The sequence below is a fragment of the Puntigrus tetrazona genome, chromosome 3 (genome assembly GCF_018831695.1).
Source record: "Puntigrus tetrazona isolate hp1 chromosome 3, ASM1883169v1, whole genome shotgun sequence".
Taxonomy (NCBI): domain Eukaryota; kingdom Metazoa; phylum Chordata; class Actinopteri; order Cypriniformes; family Cyprinidae; genus Puntigrus; species Puntigrus tetrazona.
Window position 1 is genome coordinate 19941833 of NC_056701.1, and position 23025 is coordinate 19964857.

General features: G+C 41.2%; 2 protein-coding genes across 3 annotated transcripts; both read right to left on the reverse strand.

Moving 5' to 3' along the window:
* Positions 1–766: 766 nt before the first annotated feature.
* Positions 767–5245, reverse strand: zgc:55558. The gene is made up of 5 exons (XM_043235007.1): positions 4940–5245; positions 4270–4381; positions 3658–3836; positions 2952–3111; positions 767–2012 (listed from the first exon to the last, which is right to left on the reverse strand). Exons 2-5 carry the CDS (start codon positions 4378–4380, stop codon positions 1899–1901), a joined length of 564 nt encoding a protein of 187 aa, XP_043090942.1. The 5' UTR covers position 4381; positions 4940–5245; the 3' UTR covers positions 767–1898.
* Positions 5246–6252: 1007 nt separating this feature from the next.
* On the reverse strand, positions 6253–22812 carry slc17a7a (solute carrier family 17 member 7a). 2 transcript variants are annotated; one of them, XM_043235004.1, is made up of 13 exons: positions 22655–22812; positions 12244–12496; positions 11441–11559; positions 11065–11179; positions 10812–10899; positions 10549–10635; positions 9856–9998; positions 9552–9701; positions 9150–9282; positions 8666–8776; positions 8194–8321; positions 8029–8098; positions 6253–7905 (listed from the first exon to the last, which is right to left on the reverse strand). In XM_043235004.1, the coding sequence occupies exons 1-13, from the start codon at positions 22714–22716 to the stop codon at positions 7622–7624; spliced, it is 1743 nt and encodes a 580-aa protein (XP_043090939.1). In that variant the 5' UTR covers positions 22717–22812; the 3' UTR covers positions 6253–7621. The 2 variants fall into 2 exon arrangements, with proteins under 2 accessions (XP_043090939.1, XP_043090940.1); XM_043235005.1 differs by lacking the exon at positions 8666–8776.
* Between the last annotated feature and the right edge of the window lie 213 nt (positions 22813–23025).

A 23025-nucleotide genomic window follows, 5' to 3' on the forward strand; every position in this document is an offset into this window, starting at 1 on the left:
TAAACCTTTTGAAGTAACTAAAATGATTTGCTGAAGTGATATAGAGATGTCTGGAGATGTTTACCGTGTTTCTCTGAAAATAATTGGACACCTTTTAGAACATTCATCTTCCAATCAGATTCAAGTATTCAACAGACCCATAGCATTTTTATGATTTTTTTTCTTAAAATTTAAGATTTTTATCAGCAAAAATAATAATAATTGTAGTAATTGTGAGATCCAACCCATAGCTTTTATCTTAAAAGCGATCCTTTAAAATAAAGCTGCTTTTGTAACTAAGATTTTTTTTCTTCAGTTCAACAGGGTTCAGAAAACAAAGGAAAAGAGAGGGGGAAATTAAACATCACCCTAGGCAATATTTTATATATCCAACATATTGCGTTCATGTGTGTTTTGGTTTGTCATTACATTCCTAAGCCCAAGCTTTATTTGGGGTTTTATACAGGTATCTGAAAACCCACATAGATAACATCAATATTTCTCAGGCAACCTACACCATATAGTGAAATTATAGGAATTTCAATATTTCTTGCTAACAGGTCCTTTTTGTCTCTTTAAGTTACTTTTGGCCGAAAATGTGCATTAGTCAAGAGCACTTATTACTGTACTTGTGCACATAACTATTTGGAGAATGCCTTTTCAAATACACACAAGACAATTAAACTCACTAGATCAGCCTTTCGGTTTATATTAAGAAGATATAATAACCGAACAGTTAGTTTGAGCAGCGCTTGGAGGTTTGAACATTGAGGAAATCACAAAGTTATCTAGCCAAAAGTCTCTTTATTCACAAAACATATACCTACAGTTATCAATGTGGCAAAGGGAATGCGTCAATCACAAGTTTTGGTCGCTTGTTTAGCCTGAACCAAAACCATTACCGTCTGTTCTGTCTTATCTAAACAGAAAAACAAAAAAAAAAGGTCTCGCAGTCCCAACCAAGCCTCATCGCAGGTTGGAATGACTGGCACTTTGAACAATTAATCATAATACATGAAATATTAATGTCAAATACAATGCTGGTATGTGTGCGTTCAATATTAACAGTTACAAAAATACAGGATTTCGCCATTAAAATACTGCTGGGAAAAATAAAGCGAGCTTGTTTTTTCTGAATCTCATAATTATAGAAGGTCTAGATTAGGTATAGGACAGCTACGTTTTAGTCCAAGCCACGACAACAATAGTAACCTGTGGAGAAACTGATCAAATGTCAATTTTGTACAAAGAAAAACAGGGTGACGGCTACAGAAACCCCATTTGATGGCAAAATGCATTTTTAGCGAGTACTAAAAATATTTTCTGACAAAAATCCCACGACGCACGAGTAGGAAACGCTTCTTAAGGTGTACATCTTATTAGTGGCTCTAATGGGCTTGCTCGTTCCCGACCACCGTTAACAGAACCACGCGGATGTGCTGACTGGCTCATAAAGTTTTGAAGAGATGAGACATGATCAGGCTTACTTAAAAACAGCTACCCATCACCGACTTAAAGTATATCCCTTCACCACCTCACAAATTTGTTATAAACAAGATTCCTTGCTGCTGTGACTCTAAAACTACGACACGCGTCAGGTCTTTTTAGCACAGAAGGGGAAGCAGCAGCTCAAAGTTGACGAGTCCACTTGAGACTAGACGAATTTAAAAATCGGTCTTTTTCAAAGCAATTCCACAGTTGCTCGATTCTCACCGAGGTCTCGTGCGCACATACACACACAAACACATTCGACAGCCAGTCAGGTTCCTATTCCTCAAAGGCTGGTGGCGTAAGAGAGAGTGGTAAGAAAAGGAAATTGGGGTGTGTATGTATGTGTAATGCTACAGTGGTGTGTGTGTGTGAGAGTGTGTGTACATTGCTATCACGAGGGTGCAGTGCGAGGCTGTACGCGTGTAGCGCTATAAAAGAGTGCAGCGTCTCTGTGTGTGCTTTTTGCTCTTCTTGTTGCTGCGGTTCGTCTCCTTGTATCTTCGGATCTCCCGCACGAGAGAGTAAAACGCCTCCTCCACTCCCTGCAGACAGAAAGACACAAGACCGATCTTGAGCTAATGGTGCTAAAGGGAAAAAAAAAAAAAATCGCAAATGTTTGGGTTGTCGAAAAGTCTGATTCGCCCCTTAAAAAAAAAAAAAAAAGAAAAAAAAAAGCGAACGCATTGTGTCTTCAGGTTTGCTGGCATGTTTCTGAAGGGCTGGGTTTCGGGGAGGGCGTGTGCCTGAAGTCTAGTGTAAACGCTTTTACAATCTCGACTCTTATCAAACTGCTGTGAAATATTCTGATTGATTAGTGTGCTCCGTTTCTCAACCACCTGAGATATTTCATCATCTAATGCAGCCACATTCATACATTAAGAAACATCCATTCCATTGGGCTACCATTTCATTGTTTTTACAGAAGTTTTTCACAGAAGCACTTTTTGTCTCAAATTTCTTTTGTCTCATTTTCATGTTGAAATGCAGATCATGTAAGTGACTGTATCCGTAGTCACATCTGTATTTCCCAATGCAAAAATGTGTTCTGTGGCACTTCAGGTGTCTGGAGCTTGAATCCCCGCTCAAGGACTTTCCCAGATCTCCCCCCTCCTCTCTCTCTCTCTCTTCCTGTCACTTCTACACTATCCTATTCTAGAAAAAAAGTACTGTGTGAATCACCTTTGGATTTGCTGTTGTTCTGAATGATATGACGGTATTCAGACAAACAGCATCTTTGATATTGCTTTTATACACTAATTAAATCACAGCCTTCTTTCTGTCAGAATTTTGCATTGAATAGACATAAAATGCCTACAAAGCTATGTTTTTGGACTTGTGCGCCATGTTCAGGATACCATAAAAAAAAAAAAAAAACAGGATGTGAGCGCAATAGCCCTGTCTAGCAGAAATTGTCAAAACTACAGAAAAGCAGAGCAAAAAAACAAACAGCTTTGTGTAACTTTTACATCAGTGGCACACACCTGTCGAGTCTTGGCAGATGTTTCGACAAACGGGACCCCGTAACTTCTGGCGAGCTCTTGGGCTTGACGCGTCTCTACAGTACGGGAGGCTAGGTCACTTTTGTTCCCCACCAGCACCATCGGGACATTGTCGCTGTCTTTGACACGGTTTATCTGCTCCCTGCACAGAAACAAAGCACAACACCAGGCCTTTCTTCAGGGTGTTTCCTTACTCAACAACTTTAAATTCACATAAAAAGGAAGTTGGTATATTAATGCAGTTCATTGACGTGATCCTGCTGAATTGACGTTTCTTTTTTTTTAGCTTAAAATCCGTCTAGCAACTAAATCATATTCTAAGTTTTCAGGAAGTAAAACGTTTTATCGCGTTCAGCTGACACAGACCCAAACCATCCATCTTGTTCATGCAGTCTAGGTCACCCACCGAATCCCAGATTTAATACAGGAGTAGAAGAAAGACAGTCCAACCAAAGATGTTTCACTTCCAAAGTAATTTTTTTTTTCAACCATACAACAAAAGCGAATGGAACCCAAAAGTGTTAAGTTGCCAGCAAAGATCATCCAAAACATTAATGAGAAAAATACTCATGCAGGTTTAAAATGACAGGAGGGTGAATAATGACAACCGTCACTTTTAGAGGAATCATCTTATTGTCTGAAAGGCTATCTGATGGTAACCGATGCAGTTTGTCCACATGCTATGTACCTGTAAAGATGTACGTCCTCAAAAGACTTGGCATTGTTGATGGCAAACACGCACAGAAAGCCTTCTCCTGTCCTCATATACTGATCTCTCATGGCGCTGTACTCCTCCTGACCTGCGGTGTCCAGGATGTCCAGCAAACACGTCTCACCATCAATCACAACCTGCTTTCTGTAAGAATCCTGCATAGAACAGACATAAAATGAGCATGACTTCAATTATCACATCAGAGCTTGTACGTGCTACGCTGAACAACAAAGTATTAGCGAAATAAACTAACAAAAACAAACAGAAATTGTGAGGGATATTCCACCTAAAAATATCCTGCGTTTCATCATTTACTCCCCCTCGTGTCATTTCAAAACGTTATGCATGTCTTTATTCGTGGAATATGAAAAGATGCTCTGATAACGAAACAGCTTTGTCTCCCATTGACTTGCATAATATTTCTGTCCATAGTATTAAAGCCAAAGGGAAACAAAACAGTTTGATGAACAATGTTCTTCAAAATATATTTTGTAGCGTTCCAGAGAAGAACGTAAATGAGTGGGGGGAGCAAAAGATGACAAATTCAATTTTGGGGTGGACTACCCTTTTAAGAAGTTGAACTCTTACCTCAATAGTGGGGTCATACTCATCTACAAAGTGATTCTGAATGAGCTGTATGGTCAGCGCGCTTTTGCCAACGCCACCAGCCCCGACAACTACCAGCTTGTATTCCGTCATTCTGCACGGAAGAGAGAGAAGGTGAACGGGGAGAGGGTTAGAAACAGAAAAGAGCAGTCTTATTATATTTCATCAGGAGCAACTCAGGAAAAACGTAAGTCTTTACAAACATACGCTTCTCACTCTGACCGATACACGAATTAGGGCAGCGTTAAAAGTCACTCTTCACTGCATTGAAAGCAAACTCAGTGAAAGCGGACGGTGGCTGAGGCTGTCAATCATCTCCTTTCGCGTTTCCACGGAAGAAAGAAAAATCAAACGGGTTTTGGTCAACATGGGAGTGGGTAAACGATGATTTTCTTTTTCTTTCTTTTTCTTTGTGTGAACTGTTGCTTTAATAACCGGAAAAGAACATACATATTACATAAGTTGTTTAAATACGATTCTGAGTTCCTGTGTTATGACAACTAATCATATTTAAAGACATTTAAGAATGTGCTTTAAGATCGTGTTTAAACAGTTGCGATCACATTTATTTAGCCGGCAAGCTCTTTACAGCTTTATCTCAACTTCAATCAACAGGTAAGAAGTTATATATCGGCTTATTTGAGTATTTTACCTCGTGAGTGGTTGTTAAATCAGCTCGGCTCGCCCAGACGAAGCGCTTCGAGATGAATTAGTATTGAATGAAGTCCAAGGATTAGCCCTTGAGCCACATTACGATCGACCAGACTAACTAAACTCTCCCGAGACTCGAAGATACGCTGGAAGTGTTCTGTCTGATGAAAATACACCCGTAAAACACTAATAAATCTTCTTATCCTAATTATGTTTCTCCACTTTGTTCAAATTTTACGATAACCCACATAAATCCACCCGTAGAGGCATTAGCTCCTCTCGGCTAAGACTCTCCCAGATTCACTGAGGGCGAGGAGGGGGCGGGATCACTGGAGGAGATGACCAATGAGATGTAGCCGGCCCGTCGGATTTTTAAATTCTATTGGGCGAGGAATAAACGGAAGTAATAATTCACCAACGGCAGCGCAATGCCTCTTTCCAATTTCTGTCTCATGTCCCGCCCCGTGAATAAGGACCAATCGGATTCGTTTTACATATTAAAAGGCCAGAGATGCATGTCAAGCCCTCAAAGTCTCCGTTAAAAATATCACCTAGTCCTCAAAAGTAACGTAAAATATACCTCAGGAAATACATTTAGTGTTTCACTCTCTCATTGTATTTACAAAGCATATTGCAAATAATTATAATTATGCTTATTTGCATTTATATAGTTTTTCTGGGTTATAAAAGTCAATAGCTGACGTGTAGAAAAATGTAGTAAATAATAATACAATTATCCAAATAAAAATGTACAGCATTTAAACAACTCACTGTGCAGTGTTTTGCCCTTGCCTTATAATTTTTCATGCTCATTTATTTATTTTTGAATATATGTAAATATGCATGTCTATAATTTATTGTTTTTAATTTGTTAGAAATTAATTGTATAATTTGTTGTTGTTATTTTATTATTATCATCATTATTGTTTGTTTGCTTATTTTAACCACTAGATGTCACTGACAACACGACAAAAACCTCTCTGTGCAAAGACGCTTTCTTTCTCTTTCTGAATGACAGATGGATAGAGGGATTATCTTGGTGATTTTAGGCAAAGATTAGAGGACAGCAGATGCCCTCTGTGGGTGGAGAAGAGCATTAGGGAGGGTGAATAAAGGTATAAGCTGTAAAAACTGATGAGCGTGGTGTGCACGTGGGCAAGTAATCAGAGTGATGCTGGAAAAAAATGTTTTTTGGCTTGTATTGTAATGCAGATTCATACAAACACATCGCCTACCACACGTCTGCCATCCCGAGCAGTTTCTTGTGCCTGCTTGATCGGTTATTAGTGCAAAGAATAAATAATACACAGTTTGTACATTTAGTTAGTTTTATTGTACACGGGGAATGTTCACATATACAATTTGTACACATTTTCAATTATATTATTTGTATTATTATCATTATTACTTCAGTGTTTCCTCCAAAGGGAAAACATGTTTTTGTTTTGTTTATATTGTGCTGACAAGTCAAGTTACGTTTAGGCAAATAAAACAAAGAAACAAATGAAAGGTTCGGGAAATAAGCGCAAAAAATTACAAAACACATGAAGCGGAATAACATCAAATTAAAGGGCAGAATCAGTTGGTCACTAATCGTCCTCTTTCAGTTTGCTAATACAGTTTTCTGATTGATTCCCTACGATCATATACTGAATGTCCTCTAAATGGACGCACATGATAAAATCTGCGCATGCTGAGAATGCAACCCATCGACTTCTCAGAATTTCGGCACTTACACCTTGCAATTCGCCTGGCATTTTCTGTGTTTGTGCGTGTTGATATGTTATATTTGGACTCACGGCATCAGCATCAGCAGTAACAAAGTAATGGGATCAGTTGTCACGTATACCTTTCGGATGAAAGTGTCTGCAAATGCATAAATGTAAATGTAACGTGTAAAGGACTATGCATTTGCCTGGCAGTAATATCAGTAAACCTTCAGTGTGTAGATTGTAAATAGATTCATCCACAGATTTATTGAATGCGTGTGCATGTGTGTAAGCTTGTGAAAACGTGTATACGTGAATAACGTAGCACATGGATGAAAACACGCTTGTGCACTGACCCAGTGATGAGGATGTAAGTCGTTTAAACTCGCACACATTCAGTCTATTTGAATAATGACAGAATTTTCGGTTTTGGTGACTGTCCCTTTAAGGATTTTGTGTATAAGTGCACAAACTTATGATCAAATAAATATCTTCACGTCCATAGATTTGCTTGAACCCCTTTACCATTTAAAGCACTGGATAAAACAAAAGGAACTGAGCACAATATGAAAACTTACACATACACACTCACCATGAGCACACACACACACACACACACACACACAGAATCTCATACACTGTATACTCTTACACCACAACCATCAATACCGCTGTGTCAATTTAAGTGCATTACAGTGATTTTGGCAGGAAGCCTAAAATACTGAATATATAATTCACAGAGCACCACTGTATTCTCAATCTGAAACACAAAGGACTTCGCATCCACACACGCACAAACACACACTGCAGTGTGCCTGTTTATAGAACAATCATCACATAATCTGATCATCAGTTTGGAAACTCATTTGCTCTGTTGCTTATTCACACGCTCACACATTCACTCACTCACTGTCTATTTAACTCTGTATTGATCTTAACCCTTTTAACTCTTAGATATAGACTCTTTCTTCTCACTATGTGAGCTCTCTCTCTCCCTCTCCGCCATATAAATAATTATTTGTCCCGACTGGTTGAACATATTCTTCTGTTTTATCCCAATCTGATACCCATCCAGCCCCAGCACCTCCTCCGTTCGGGCCACCAGCGTGGGGATTGTTTATAGCTCCGTACTGTCCTCCAGTCCTGTACAGCTCTTCCGTTTCATTGGCCAGTTCGTCCTCTCCCAGAATGCCACACTTCTCCTCGCTGGTATTCTCAGCATCCGCCCAGGGCTGCTTCTCACCTGATGCAAAGATCCCTGAGAACGTATTCAAGTCCGGCATTTCAGGAGAGAAGTGACAAAAGTAATTTAGAGTTTTCATTACATGTGAAAAAAAAACGAGTGACATGTTGAAATTCTAATTTGTTGTACAAGGCATACCGTAAAAGATCACACCCCCATAATGCACCAGTGAGGCAATGAGGAAGACGTACTGCCACTCTTCACGTGTCTACAAGCAAAAATACATAAATAAAGCGACGATACAAACCGGTTACCAGAAATCAGTTATTTGACATGTGATGGTTGTGTGCTATTAGTATGTACCTTATGTTTGGTCATGGCTCCAACTATGAGAGGACACACCATTCCTGACAAAGTTCCCACTCCATTGGAGATTCCCATCAGGATGCTAGCATAACGTGGAGCAATGTCAAGATGATTCACATTGAACCCTGAAAAGGAAAGAGGAACGCAATGTTCATACATGCATCTTAAAGTATCTAAAGCATCTTGCCTAAACCGCAGCTTTAATTCACACTTTATTTCTTTTAATGTGACTTTACATTTTGTAATTGTGACTTTATGCCTCACAATGTTCCACGATTCATATTTCACAATGTCACTATTATTTTTGATTTTATTCATGTTTTATCCGTATTTTCATCACATGAGTGCAGCCTTGACGAACATAATTAAAAACATGAAAATCTTATAGAGGCAAGACTCAATGCTGGTAGTGAACACTGTGAAGTGAATTCTTAAGTGTGTTTTGTCTTTAATCTTTTCTTTTACAAACCTGAAATTGCAAATCCACTGAAACCAACCGCCAGTACAAGGAAAGAAATGGCTATTACTTTGGTATGTGAGAAACCAACAACCAAGAGTAGCGTGGCCTCCATCCCAAACCCTAAAACACACACAGACACACACAACCTTACAGTCTCTCGGATTCAACATACAAGGTTTCCTGAGGGTCGGAGTATACCTGTGCATGCTCTGATGCATCTGTCTCGGTGTTGTGCATGCGTGTATGTTGTGTGTGCAGATGACTGCCAGAGACTGAGTGTGTCATGCATTGATGCGTCAGTGATTATTGCCCCAGCTGCCATTGCAGGACCAGACAAAGCAAAAATAGGCAGATAATCTGACTCGCGTCTCACACAAATATACAGTTTCTGACTCTGCACATGCTCTGTTGATTAAAACGCACGTTGTGTGCTGGATTCTACGTTTACGACATTTATTTATTAATTTTTCTTTCCTTCTTATCTACATCTTACCTCCACAGTTCATGAGTTTACGGACATTCGTTGTGGTCATTATATTGTGTGTTCTCAGGTAGTCGGCGAGTTGTCCTCCAATTGGCACGATAATGGTCATCACTAAATGAGGAAGTGCAGACACCAGCCCCACCTGAGCAACAGAAGGTACAAAAAGATTAGTTACTGAACAAAACGTCTTCATCCACTGCACCCAGAACATACATTTTACGTCTAAACTCCTTAATTACAAATTATAATATGCTGTTGCACTTTATTGTTTATATTTAGCTCGTCCTTTTTCTGCAGTCTGCAAGCCTTCGTTACAGACAAGTGATTTATTTTTGGGTTGTGGCCCACTAGTTGAGAAGCACTGCTCATGAATTCTTCACCAATTTAAGTGTGTGTGTGTGCGTGTTTCACCTTGCTGATTTCAAAGCCGAACACCTCCTCGAAGTAAGCGGGCTGGCTGATGAGGAGCAGGTAGAAGGTCCAGCTTCTGCAGAAGTTGGCCACGATGATGGCATACACTGGCATGGAGGTAAAGAAGTGCCGCCAGGGAGTTTTAAATTTCTGCAGGGTAGCGAAAAAAACAGAGGTCGAACATATCCAGAACAGTGCAGCACGCAGCAGTTAGAGAGATGAGAAACGAGAGAAGAGTTAGAGTATGTGCGTGTGACAGAGGGAGGAGGAATGTGTGAGAGAAAAATAATGCCTGTGTTTGTACCTGCAGAGGGTTGACCAGGCCGGCGCTTTCACCGATGGCGTCCTCTATGTACTTCCTCTCCTCTGGTGAGATGGTTGGGTGGACAGCTGGACTCTCATAGGACACTAAAATCCAGAAGAGATACCAGAATATCCCAACACTCCCTGTGAGAAGAGAAAAGGATGATAAGAATTATTCATTATCAGAAAAAGTATATATTATATATTATAAATACAATAAAGTATGAGTATATGGTCAGTTTTTGGGGTTGATTATTATTATTATTATATGATAATTATAATTATTAAATAATTAATTTATTATTAAATATATAACTGCATATATTAAATAAATAATTTATTATTTCAATATTAAAATGTAATTTATTTAAAGCTGAATGTCAAAGCTAAATCGTCTGCACCATTACACCATTCTTCAGTGTCTTGTTTAAACTATAAAACAACAGCATTTATTAGAAGAAGAAATGTTTTGTGAGATTATTAATGGCTTTAATGTCATATTTGATCAATTTAATGCATCCTTTCTAAGTAAAAGTATTAATGACCTAAGACTAAACTCACATTAAATGTTTGAATGATACTGTGTGTATATTGTATAATAAAGTGTTTAGCATTACTTGTTTTTTTAGATAAACACACCTTTTATATTAAAAATGATTGTAAATAATTAAAATGGCATGTGTATGCTACGTACCATACACATAAAACACTGAGGACCATCCGGTGTACTGGACCAAGACTCCAGCCAAAGGCATTGCAACAACAGCACCGGCATATGAACCTACAACATACACTTTCTTAATTGAGCTATTCACTTACGTTAACATCAATGATAATGCTTACCAAATTAAAGTATTAGGGTTCAAAGAAAAAGAAAAACTAATTCCATTTATATCAATTCTATTGATTATACGGTTTGTATAATTTATGGATTCAAATGATTGATAGACATCTTACCACAGAATGCTGTTGTTGCCAGTCGACTTCTTTCTAGGGGTGGAGCCCATTTGGCCCAGATGCCGTGACATGCAGGATATGACACACCCTTACAGTAGAGAAATAAACTGATTTAATACATAACTGATTTAACGACAAGTGACACAAAAAATCCTTAGTGTGATGCTATGCATTTGGACTAATGAAAAATGAATATTTCAGACTAAGCAAATTCAGATCCACGCAAATCCAAGCACGCACACAGATGGCATACCTCCACAAGCCCCTGGCAAATCCTGACCATGATAACACACCCATAGTGAACTCTTGCTGCTGCTGGGATCAGCATATTCAGAGTGGACGTGGCCACAATGGCAAAGCCAAACACCCTGAGACCAAACACATACGCAGTACAGTCAGCTGAGGCCTAATCCCAATCAAATGCCACACTAATATCTCATCACATGGGGCTGCTTGTCTTTTTAACGAAAAATGTATCATTTCTGACATTTGCCGAACGATGCAACAACATTTCCATAACTTGACACTTGGCTCAGCTGGACCCCTTCCACTTAAGTAGCACATTTTCATTCATAAAACTCTACAGAAAAAGATTGCTTGAAAAAACACCAGTACTCTGATCGCATTACCTGTTAGCGGCAAACTTTTGACAGATGAATCCCCCAGGTATTTGCGTGACGATGTAACCCCAGAAGAATGAGCCGTGTATCATCCCTACCGTCTCGGGGTCCCATGTGAACTGAGCAGCCTGAGTGGGAAAACAGAGTCAAACTCCTTGAGTCCAACTTGTACTTGAAAGCTTTCTGTGCAAAATCTGAGAATATTTCATTCAGTACAGGGCAGGTTTTCAATTAAAAATCATTACGTATTATTCTCCTAAGCATCAAATAACCTGAATCAACCTCAGTCGCTTTTTCTGTGTCATGTTACATTTACAAAAAAGCCAAAACTAAATGAGTAGGCTAGAGTAGCCTAATACTAATAATAACAGCTCATAAAATAAATTGATCAAAATTTGTATAATGATAAATATTCGCAAAAATAATATTGTCTATTTAATTTTCTCAGTCTATTCTAGGGGTAATTGTAATCTGTGTGAAATTCTACAGAGAAAGCTCACAGCGCATACTTTGTGGAGACAAAAATCTGGTTAATGTTAGTAAATTGGGATTTGAAGTGATCGAGTGAATTTATGTATTTATGTATGCTTGTTGCTGACACAGCTGTTATATCTTTGTTTCTTATCTATGCATGCTTAATGAATCTCACTTGTATCCTAAATGTAAAAAACGCCCCTTAATAAACCCAAAAATGCCCAGTATCAAAATTTCTTCTTTCATTCTGTTTCCTATATTTGTCTTAACTTCGAATGGATGCTCTCTATTGAACTCCTTTATTGAATTGAAAGTTTAATTCCAGTAGTGTCACTGACCACTATGACAGGCTTCTTCCCGTAGTAGATGGTGTGGTCGTTGACCATGCTGACAATGGCCACTCCCAGGTTACAGCGGATGCCGAAGGAGATGCAGAAGCCCAGGCCTGACAGGATGGCGATGATGTAACGGCGTGGAAGCCCGAAACACGTGCAGTCCACGACGGGAAGCTCCTTCTCCTCCACCAGCTCCGGGCGGCCCTCCGCCGACAGCTCGATGGTCTCGCCATTCTGCTGCCGTTTCTCCAGGAGTCTGGACGCGGACACAGAAAGTAAAGGCCAACATAAGTTAAGTTCAGATAAGAAGCATTAAAGTGTTTACAGATTTTCTAAATTCATGTAGCAACATTAAACGCTGCACTTAACCCCAGGTAAAGGAATTCTAGAGCACAGAAGGGCTAGCACCACTTTTTGGATACGTATGTGTCACGGTCGCGCTTACGCGGGACGAAGTACACAAGGTTTAGAATGAACTTAAATGGGTTTAATTCCAAATAGGTAAAATAAAAGATATACAGACAGGCAGGTCGAACAGGCAGGCAGGATAAACACAGGTACAGACATCGGGTAAGGACCTTGACGCTCGGACCAACAGAACTCAAAACACAGGACTTAAATACACAGGGTAATTGACGAGACACAGCTGATGACAATAACATAATTAACACAGAGGGAAGGCAGGGCACAGGGAGCACATGGCACGAAACGAAAACATAAACACAGAGTCCGGGGGAACGACATTACCCCCTCCCGGAAGGTGCGTCCTCGCACCTAAAGGGTAACAAACAAAACAAACAAAAACCAAAATGACTAAGATTTGGGGATACCGGGTCTTGGGAGGAGGTTGTGGTGGAGGACGGATCCCCAGGAGTGGGCAGGCAGAAGGCAGAAGGGTCCAAGGAGGTGTAGACGGAGGGAGGAGCCAGGGAGGAGACAGGAGGAGTCCGGAGCAGGAGGAGATCCAGAGCCCAGCTATGGTGGTCCACGGTGGGGCCGACGGAGGGAGGAGCCAGGAAGGAGACAGGAGGAGTCCGGAGCAGGAGGAGATCCAGAGCCCAGCTATGGTGGTCCAAGGTGGAGCCGACGGAGGGAGGAGCCATGGAGGAGGAGCAGCCATCGACTCCATGGGGCCGACCGACGGTGGCGGAGCAGGTGGAGGAGGAGAGCGAGGTGGAGACGGAGAGCCGAAGAGCCAGGGTGACGTCGAGGCGCTGGAGGTCCAAGGCGACGCCGCAGGCTTCGGCGACTGACACGGAGACGGGGGACGGGAAGGACGCGGCGGAGCCAGAGCGACTGAGGACTGAGGTGAAGCCAGAGGAAGGAGGAGCCTGACAGAGCCGGTGGGATGGAGGACGAGGCGGCCGAGGAGAGGAATCCCGAGGCGACGGATGGTCGACGACAGACCAAGGCGGAGCCGGAGGGACGATGGAGCCTGGTGGAGCTGGTGGACTGACGGACCACGGTGTAGAGGAGGGAGCTAGGAGCCCAGGGGGAGCCGACGGGTCTACGAGCCGAGGAGGAGTCTGGGTCTCGGAGGCAGGACGGTGAGGCGAGGATCCTCCAACCTCGATGGCGATGGAGACCGGCAGACCCGTGGCGAGCTCCAGATGGTTTGCTGAGGATGAGCGCAGGGGCTGCTGGGATCCATCGACGTGGTGTGGCATGGGTGGGAGGGTGGGAAAACTTGAGGCGGCACTGGAGGGAGCGCACGGGGCGCGGGCACTGGAACGGGGCGGAGCCCACGGGCGCGGGGCACAGGAACGGGACGGAGCGCACGGGGCGCGGGCACAGGAACGGGACGGAGCGCACGTGGCGCGGGCACTGGAACGGGACAGAGCGCACGTGGCGCGGGCACTGGAAGGGGACAGAGCGCACGTGGCGCGGGCACTGGAAGGGGACAGAGCGCACGTGGCGCGGGCACTGGAACGGGACAGAGCGCCGCGTGGCGCGGGCACTGGAAGGGGACAGAGCGCACGTGGCGCGGGCACTGGAACGGGACAGAGCGCACGTGGCGCGGGCACTGGAACGGGACAGAGCGCACGTGGCGCGGGCACTGGAACGGGACAGAGCGCACGTGGCGCGGGCACTGGAACGGGACAGAGCGCACGTGGCGCGGGCACTGGAACGGGACGGCTGGGCGGAACCAGCGGGCTAACGGGACGGCTGGGCGGAACCAGCGGGCTAACGGGACGGCTGGGCGGAACCAGCGGGCTAACGGGACGGCTGGGCGGAACCAGCGGGCTAACGGGATAGCTAAACGGGAACAGGAACTCAGGATACAGGGGAGGTGCCCAGTCTAAGTCCAAGTCCAAGTCCACATCATCCAGCTCCCTTTGCAGATCCAGCAGCCCCAGGTGGATGATCAGCTCATCCTCAGCCGATGTGTAGTGGGCGGAGCTCCACTCCGCGCTCTCCTCGCAGTCGGCTGTCTCCACCGCGGGGAGCTCCGTTGCTGGCTCGCGCACCTGGTCTGACGTTATACGGCTCGGGTCCTGTTACGCTCCACGGCTCTGTCGCTCTCTCTGGCGATGGGTCCGTGGTCGCACTCGACTCCGCCCCCGTGTCAGCGGTGGGCTCAGGCTGGGGCTCGACCATGCGGTGAAGGGCTGAGCTAGGCTCTGGATCTGGAGTGGGGCTGGTGTCGTTGTCCTCAGGCGCAACCATCATGGTTGATTTGCAGGACACCAGCACCCACTCGACGTATGCGGCGAGGCTCTCTCGAGGACCGCTCCCGGACAGCTGCGCTTGGCTGGAGGTGTTAAGTCCGCGGAAATAGATTTCGAGCAGAGAGCAGTCCGGGTAGCGGGAGTCGTTGGCCAGTTCGAGGAATAGTTCTGTATAGTCCTCGAGAGAGCAATCCCCCTGCTCCAGCAGGCGGAGGAGGAAGTTTGGATCTTTAAACTGGGCAAACATGGCAAACAAAACAAGAAAAAATAAGGGGGAAAATACGCCGCTATTTACACTTTGTAGTTCCGAGCGTTCTGTCACGATTGTGTGGTAAGCACGAGAGCACACAACGAGATTAAATGAAAATAAAAGGGTTTAATTCCAAAAAATGGCAAAATAAAAGATATACAGACAGGCAGGTCGAACAGGCAGGCAGGATAAACACAGGTACAGACATCGGGTAAGGACCTTGACGCTCGGACCAACAGAACTCAAAACACAGGACTTAAATACACAGGGTAATTGACGAGACACAGCTGATGACAATAACATAATTAACACAGAGGGAAGGCAGGGCACAGGGAGCACATGGCACGAAACGAAAACATAAACACAGAGTCCGGGGAACGTGACAGTATGCTTATAATAATAAAAAAAAAAACTAAATATATGAATAAGAAATTGAAATTATTTATTAGTTAACACTTATATGTTTTCAAGCAACACTGAAATATTTTATTTCAAGTAACTTTTATTGTATTTCAAGTAATGAAAATGATTTATTTTATTGAAGCTTTCATTTTTAGTTTCAATACTAATAATAAGTTGAAAAATTATTAAAGGCAATTGAACAGTAAGGCAAAAAAGAAAGCAATTACAAAAAAGCACAAATAAGTAAAGCAAAGATACAAATTAAAGATGCTTTAGGTGTTTAGATTTGTTGGTGTCCAAGTAAAGAAAGAAACAGATAGAAACCCCATTCAAGGCTCAAAAAGCACACTGAATGGAGTTATTCACATCTTCTTGCACTTGAATAGATAACCATCACTTTTTTACATTTGCCAGGTGTATTTGTCTGTTAAAGCACAAGAAGTGAATAATATATATTTCTATATGCAATTTGATCACACAGGTGAGATGTTTGGGACATCAATAGCTGCTAAATTCAAATCTGCGTCTGCGCATTGGCTGCACTGAGCCACAGCTCTGCACATTATAGCCCATTCTGTTTATAGCTTATGAATTCAGTGACCAATCAGAGGCATTCAGATGAGTCATCAGTGAGTGGACTCTCTAAATTCTACTCTCTGGCGAATTCTCCATCAGAAACAACAAAGTTCAGATGTGCGAAGGATGTAGGTGAGAGATTCTTTTCACAGACTAAACAGCTTCAGTGATTATAATGGGAGTTTTTGAGAGTGCTTGAGTCCTGGATAGACCATTAACATGATCTATAAAGTTGCAAAATGCAATATTTATTAACACATATTGGGGAATCGATATATTTGATGAATTTGGGAATATTTTAAATATAAAAATGAAAAATGAAACAAATAAGCCAATAAGTGCATGACACCCCTGCTCCTCACTTTTTTTTACCCCTTACCCATGCAGGATTTTATACTGACACACTCTTAACTATTTCAGGCGTGAAACGTCCTTTAGAGAGTCAAAGGTCAAAAATACTTTAATCCAAAGCAACTTTTCGGCCACATACTATGAGGATAGTCCTGGATTAATCTGAGGTTAAGTGTCTTACTCAAGGACACAATGGTACTAGTTTATGTCTTGCTCCTTGTGGGGTCAAACTAGGTTAATTTTGGTTACCATTCACCCACTAATGAAAAATGTTACAGTCATCTTAAGTGTTATTGCACCGTGTCCTCAGCTTTCGTATATTAAAATATTATATAAATTAGTCAGATCAGCTATGTTTTATTACAGGTATGAAGCTAGGCTGTGAAGTCACATCCACTAGGGAACCCTCATAGGTCATGAAACTACATCACAAACACACCTAAAGGCAGGTGGGATGCAGAGGGAAGACTCAGAGGGAGAGAGGACATGGAACAAGAATGTGGCGTCTCACTGGATAGCAGTACATGGGAGTCCAGCAGAGACCTAAAGAGAGACCATCTGCGTATGCAACCTGCCTGCAACGTTTACAGCCAATAAAAACACGCTTACATAGAGCACACAAGCAAACACTTTCACAACATATGCTCTGAAGCTTACAATAAGTATATGATTTTAATGTGCAGAGAAAATGCTCAGCATTAAATCTGCCTTAGATTTGTGACTATATATGCAACCTATATAATGACAAAACGTGTAATTCTCACAGACCGAACCAGGAACGTAAAATTTCAAATAAATGTTACATGTTTTTTTTACATATAGGATAATAATAAATGTTTCTTAAACAGCAAGTTGGAACATTAGACTGATTTCTAAAGCATCGTGTGACACTGAAGACTGGAGTAATGATACTGAAAATTCATCTTTTTTATCGCAGGAAAAAATTACAATTTAAGAAATATATTAAAATAAGCAAACAGTTATAATAATATTTTGCAATAATACCAATTGTGCTATATTTACTATCAAATAAATGCAGCCTTAAAATGTAATATATAGATGTATCAAAAACACAGAACTACTTCTGAGCTCCACCGCTCTCATACGCATATCACGATATCTGTCTTAATCTCTTTCTCTCTCTATACTTCTTTCTCTCGGTTTTTCTCATTCAGATCCCTTATAATCCCCTCAACCTCAAACAACACCCAATCAGAGACAAGAGAAGAGAAATAAGAGGGAGATGATTGAACATGTGTGCTTCCATGTTGAAGAGCAGATCAATTCTTCAGCCGCGATGCTCTACAGAAACTAAAAAGGTGTTTCATGGACATTAGAAAATAGCAATGTGCTTCAATTATAACTCCCATGACTCATGCATGTCCCTCCCCTTCACATTCCCTCTTCCGTCTCTTATCCACTGATAATCTGCAGCCCCACCCTCAGATTAGGATTACAGAAATTATAGACTTCCGGAGATAAATATGAGCGAAAAAAGAGTGACTGAGTGGAACGAGAGAGAGAGAGATGGAGAAAGAGAAGTATTTTCTTCCAGTATAACACACACACATTCAGGAAGATGTGTAATTAAGGTTAAAGCTAGTTATAAACAGATTGCTGCCAACAGCAGCACATATGCTACCTACTAATGAGAATGACTGTTGGCTGTAATTAATATTTATTTCACAGTGTATTTTACCTCTTTAAACCATGTGACCACTGCAACAACAAAAAAAAAAGAAATCCGGGATTACAGATCATGCACTTCTGCGTCTCATTCCATGGTTCATGACGCACCCGGTGACCTGTATGTGTGTGTGTGTGTGTGTGTGTGTGTGTGTTTTAGACCATCTAATAAGAGACAGGTGTACCGCAGAAGGGGGTGGTATGAGGACCTTGCTACGACACACACTTTATATGGATAAAAGACACGCTGACAGATTCCTGTCCAATAGCATCTATTTATATGTCAGCATATTATAAATATCTCACACAGTTACCAAAGTTGGATCAGATTCAAACACATCTGCATACTCACTATAACAGCACTATATCAGCAAATTTATATACGTTTTTATTGATCTCATTTGCATATTATAGATTCATCAAATGACTGTTTCAAGGCCGTCATGCTCAGGTGTACAATTCCCAAATATACTTTCTCATCTTTGATTTTGCTTTGAGTGCTCTATCAAAGGTTATTATTAATGGAAACTAAAAGGTTTTGCTACTTATGAGCGTACATATGAGAACAGAAAATATCAAAATGAAATTAAAATCTAAATTATTTCAAAACTGACTACTGTCCCATGACCTTGTGCAATACTAAAGTGACTTTCACAATCTGTGCAAAAGTAGAATATTATCCGGATATTTTTCGCTTATTAATGTATGGATATTGGCTGCTTCCGACTATACTTCCCTACTACTCAAAATAGTGCATGACAAGAGTTGTATGTCAAGATTCAGAGTATTGATTAAACATTAGATGAACAGTGTTCAGATGACCTACTACTTCCAGAAAGATTATCTGTGTGTTTAGTAGAGCTGTGATTGGCTATGAGGAGACACAACTGATGCTGATAGGTCACATGAAAGTTAAAACATGATGTTGTACATCCAGATTCATGCATTCATGACACACACACGTTCTTATATAGTATTAACATAATGAGTTACATTTTGGGTGAAGGATATATATATACTTGATGAGCTTTCTATATGAGTATACATTTTTTTGTTATCAACACAAAGTCATATCAAAACAGGTTTTTTTACCCTCCTGTAAAATTGGTGAAATGTCACTTACACCTTTCTGGTTTTCAGCACTCGGTGCTTACCAACTAAAGTAAGCACTTATTTAAAAGAGAGCGTGTGCTTTCAGACATATCCACCTTTTAACCTACATAATTTTCAGCAATGACACTATGAACATGATGCAAGACAGCATTTTGATTATTTATGATGAACATTGCATGCATTGTTATAAAAAAAAAGAAAAAAAACTGAATTACAGAAATCGTGCTCTACTGCATCTCATATTGTGGTGCAAGTTCATGTTACATGTTACAAAATTGCATCTAAGAGGTAAGACATGCAGATTTCTGCTAACACCAAAGGTCTTTAATGCACACGGGCGCATCAAACATACATTGACACACATGCACTCTTTCCCATTTAATCTTGCTGTAAGAGGATGAAGGCACAACAGTAAAAAAAATTACATAATCCTACAGTTCTCTCTCCCAACCCCCCCTCTTTCTCTCTCTCTCTCTCTGACCATCACTTCATCTATGTTCTGTTCATCCTTTTATCGTCTTGTCTCACTATTCTGTTGTTTCATGTACAGAGAGGTGTTCTGAATCTACTCGCCACTCTGACCTTGTTTGGTTAATTTCATGAACGTTTCTGATGATATTGTATAAAGGTAACTGATTAAATCATCCACAAATCTGTGTGGCCCCTCCCCTACACATTTCTTTCTGTTCTACCATCAGTGTTGTTCTATGATTTTTATGCCAAACTCCTCTGACCCTCCCCTGCGTCTATTGAACAGATTGGGTCTCAGTGGGACCGTTTCACCTGGGGAGATACTTCCCCCCTCCTGACACACTCTCTCTCTCACACACACACACACACACACACACATGCAAACTTATACACATCCCAGCAGTCTGACCTTCACATGCTTTCAGATAAGCAGTCTTACAGGCAAAACAGGAACAACAAATAAGAATAAATATCTGTGCAAAATGGTGCCTGGCACAGTTAAGAAACATTACGTTACCAAACAGTGTAATTGTAAATGCAAGTTTTAATTCTTTTTTTTTATTTAAGACCTAAATGTTTCTCTTGGATTCAAAACAGGTCAGAAATCTGAACAAGATATTCATAAGAGTAATAATAATATCTCTGAGTAAGATATTAATGAGTACAAGTATCTTCAATTACCGGCACTAACATGTCTTTTTATTATTAAAATAAAAAAAAAATTTCATAACACTTACATTTTAAAACATGAAAATTAATAATAAAATGTTAATTATTTCATTTTAGAAATCTACGTTTACCACCACACACACACACACACACACACACACACATATATATATATATATATATATATATATATATATATATATATATATATATATATATGCATATAAAATGCAAAGTGTAAAATTTGTAAAAATCACCTAAGATCATAAGCTATGAAATTATCCTTTGCAAAAACAAAATCCTTTGCTATTTTACTTTAAAAATGTTTGAATATGTATCATTTCAAACACAGACTGTCATTATATAACACAGTGGGAATATTTTTTATGATTTTCCTGTGACATATGCTGGCCATTGTCAATAAGCAGTGAACACTGTGAGAATTCACTACATTAAAAACATTCTCAGATCTGAAAAAGCATCTAATCCTCAGTGAGGCATGACTGAATGTGCAGAGTGAGGTGGAAAGATGGAGTTGGGATGACAGAGGGAAAACTGCAGGTGTGAGGTGTGTGCTTGCTGGCCTGGGAGGCTGAAACAGTAGGAGAAGGAGACGCATTGCTGAGCTTTAAATGATTAATCAGCTGCTGATGCTTTCTCTAAAATATTATCAGGGACGCAGTCACGGCATAGATCCAGATCAGCAGTTTACTGTTAACACAAACTTTTCCACAGATACACTCTACACTTAAAGGCACAGGTATCATAAGACGTCTATGTAGACAAAAGCACGATTTATTCCAAAACTTCTATTGATTTCCCTCACTGGGGGAAACTGCTGCGCACGTGCAGCGCCGCTAAAAAACGGGCGTCGCGTGCCGCCCTTCACTTAATCCAGCGAGATCTCAGAGACGAGGAAGTGATGGGGAGGGGGCGTGCAGGGATTTGTAGGGCCGACAGCTGTGTGTGGGTGTCTGTGTGGTTCTCAGGCGCTATTTTCGAGCTGGATTTAAATGTTTCGTTGCGTTGCTACCTAAAATTCATTGGTAGCGTACTCACGGTTATGCAAAACTAGGCTAATTTCACCATGGGACGTGGTTAATTGCGTGGTGATGTACAATATGTTTCATTCATATATATATATATATATATATATATATATATATATATATATATATATATATATATATATATATATATATATATATATATATAATTTATTTATTTTATACACAGGACATTCGTGTTAGTGGACATAAAACATTTTTTTCCAGGCATTAGATGAACCTTTTCTCGAAAGGGATGTACTTTGACCTTTGAGCAGTCCATCCTGTCAGAATTTGCGGCTAAGACAGATATCGAATTAACAAGATTTAACAAGGTATTTAAAACGCTCCCCCGCCAGCCAAATGTGCTCAAACCAAATCTGCCATGACAAAATACTTCCTTCCTAATTAGTTGTAAAACACAATACACTTTAGTTTAGTTGAAATAAATGTCTTCATTCTTATTACTAATATAAAATAGGTTAGTTGTTGATTTTTGTATGGAAAGGTCGTCATGTTTGGTGTTAAGCGCTCGTGGCGTATTAAGACCAAATTTGGCCACTGACTTCCCGGTCCATAAGCGCGGTCCGCTTTATCGACTAGCGCGCGGACTCCGAGCTCGCAGAGGTCCCGGGACGCGCGCGGTGATGCGCGACACTACCTGACGCTCAGGTGGAGCGTGTGAAATGTGAAGTCGCTCACGCGCACAGATTGTAGAGAGAGCAAGCCACCAACGCCATGTCTGTGGCACCGGGTTAGCCGCGAACTAATCTGATCCATCTGGACAATCTCCTCAATCGGACAGAGTGGACGCATTACGTGCAAACAGATTACATAAGAGCACCTTTGACTGAGAGTCGATCACGACAAGGGTTTATACCCCTGACATCTCGATGCAGGACACTCATGCACAGACAAGGAAAACAAACACTTTTTGGGGGGTACAGTGAACTAGATATAACACGGTTCCATCAGCATCTCTCCTCAGATCCGGTCACGGTCATAAACTCAACGCCTTTGAATGCCACATATTTTCCCGACACCTCAATTTCGACGTAAACCACTTTTGAACACTTAATTAAACAAGAATAAACAGAGGCCAAGAGAGGAATTCAAAACAATTAAAGGAAAACTTCTTTTAAGTATTTAAACGCTTTGAGGATAGTAAGATACTTCCTCACCTGTGTATTTTCCCCAAAGTTTTTCCTGCCTGGGCCTTAAAGCGGTCCGGACGGATCTCCATCCTCGCGACTTCCGAGTCCGACCGGTATGCTCCTGTCCCGTGCTCCGTGCGTCTCTCTCTCTCTCTCTCTCTCTCTCTCTCTCTCTCTCTCTCTCTCTCTCTCTCTCTCTCTCTCTCTCTCTGCCTTACTATCTGTAGTTCAGTTATCCCTCGAACATCCCCCGCTTTCTCTCTCTCTCTCTCTCTCTCTCTCTCTGATAGAATTCTTTTACACGTTATTTTTGCTTTTTGAACTTGTGAACGACACACAATAACATTTACACAACTGCGCATTACATAAGTAAAATAATTGCACACCACCCACACTCA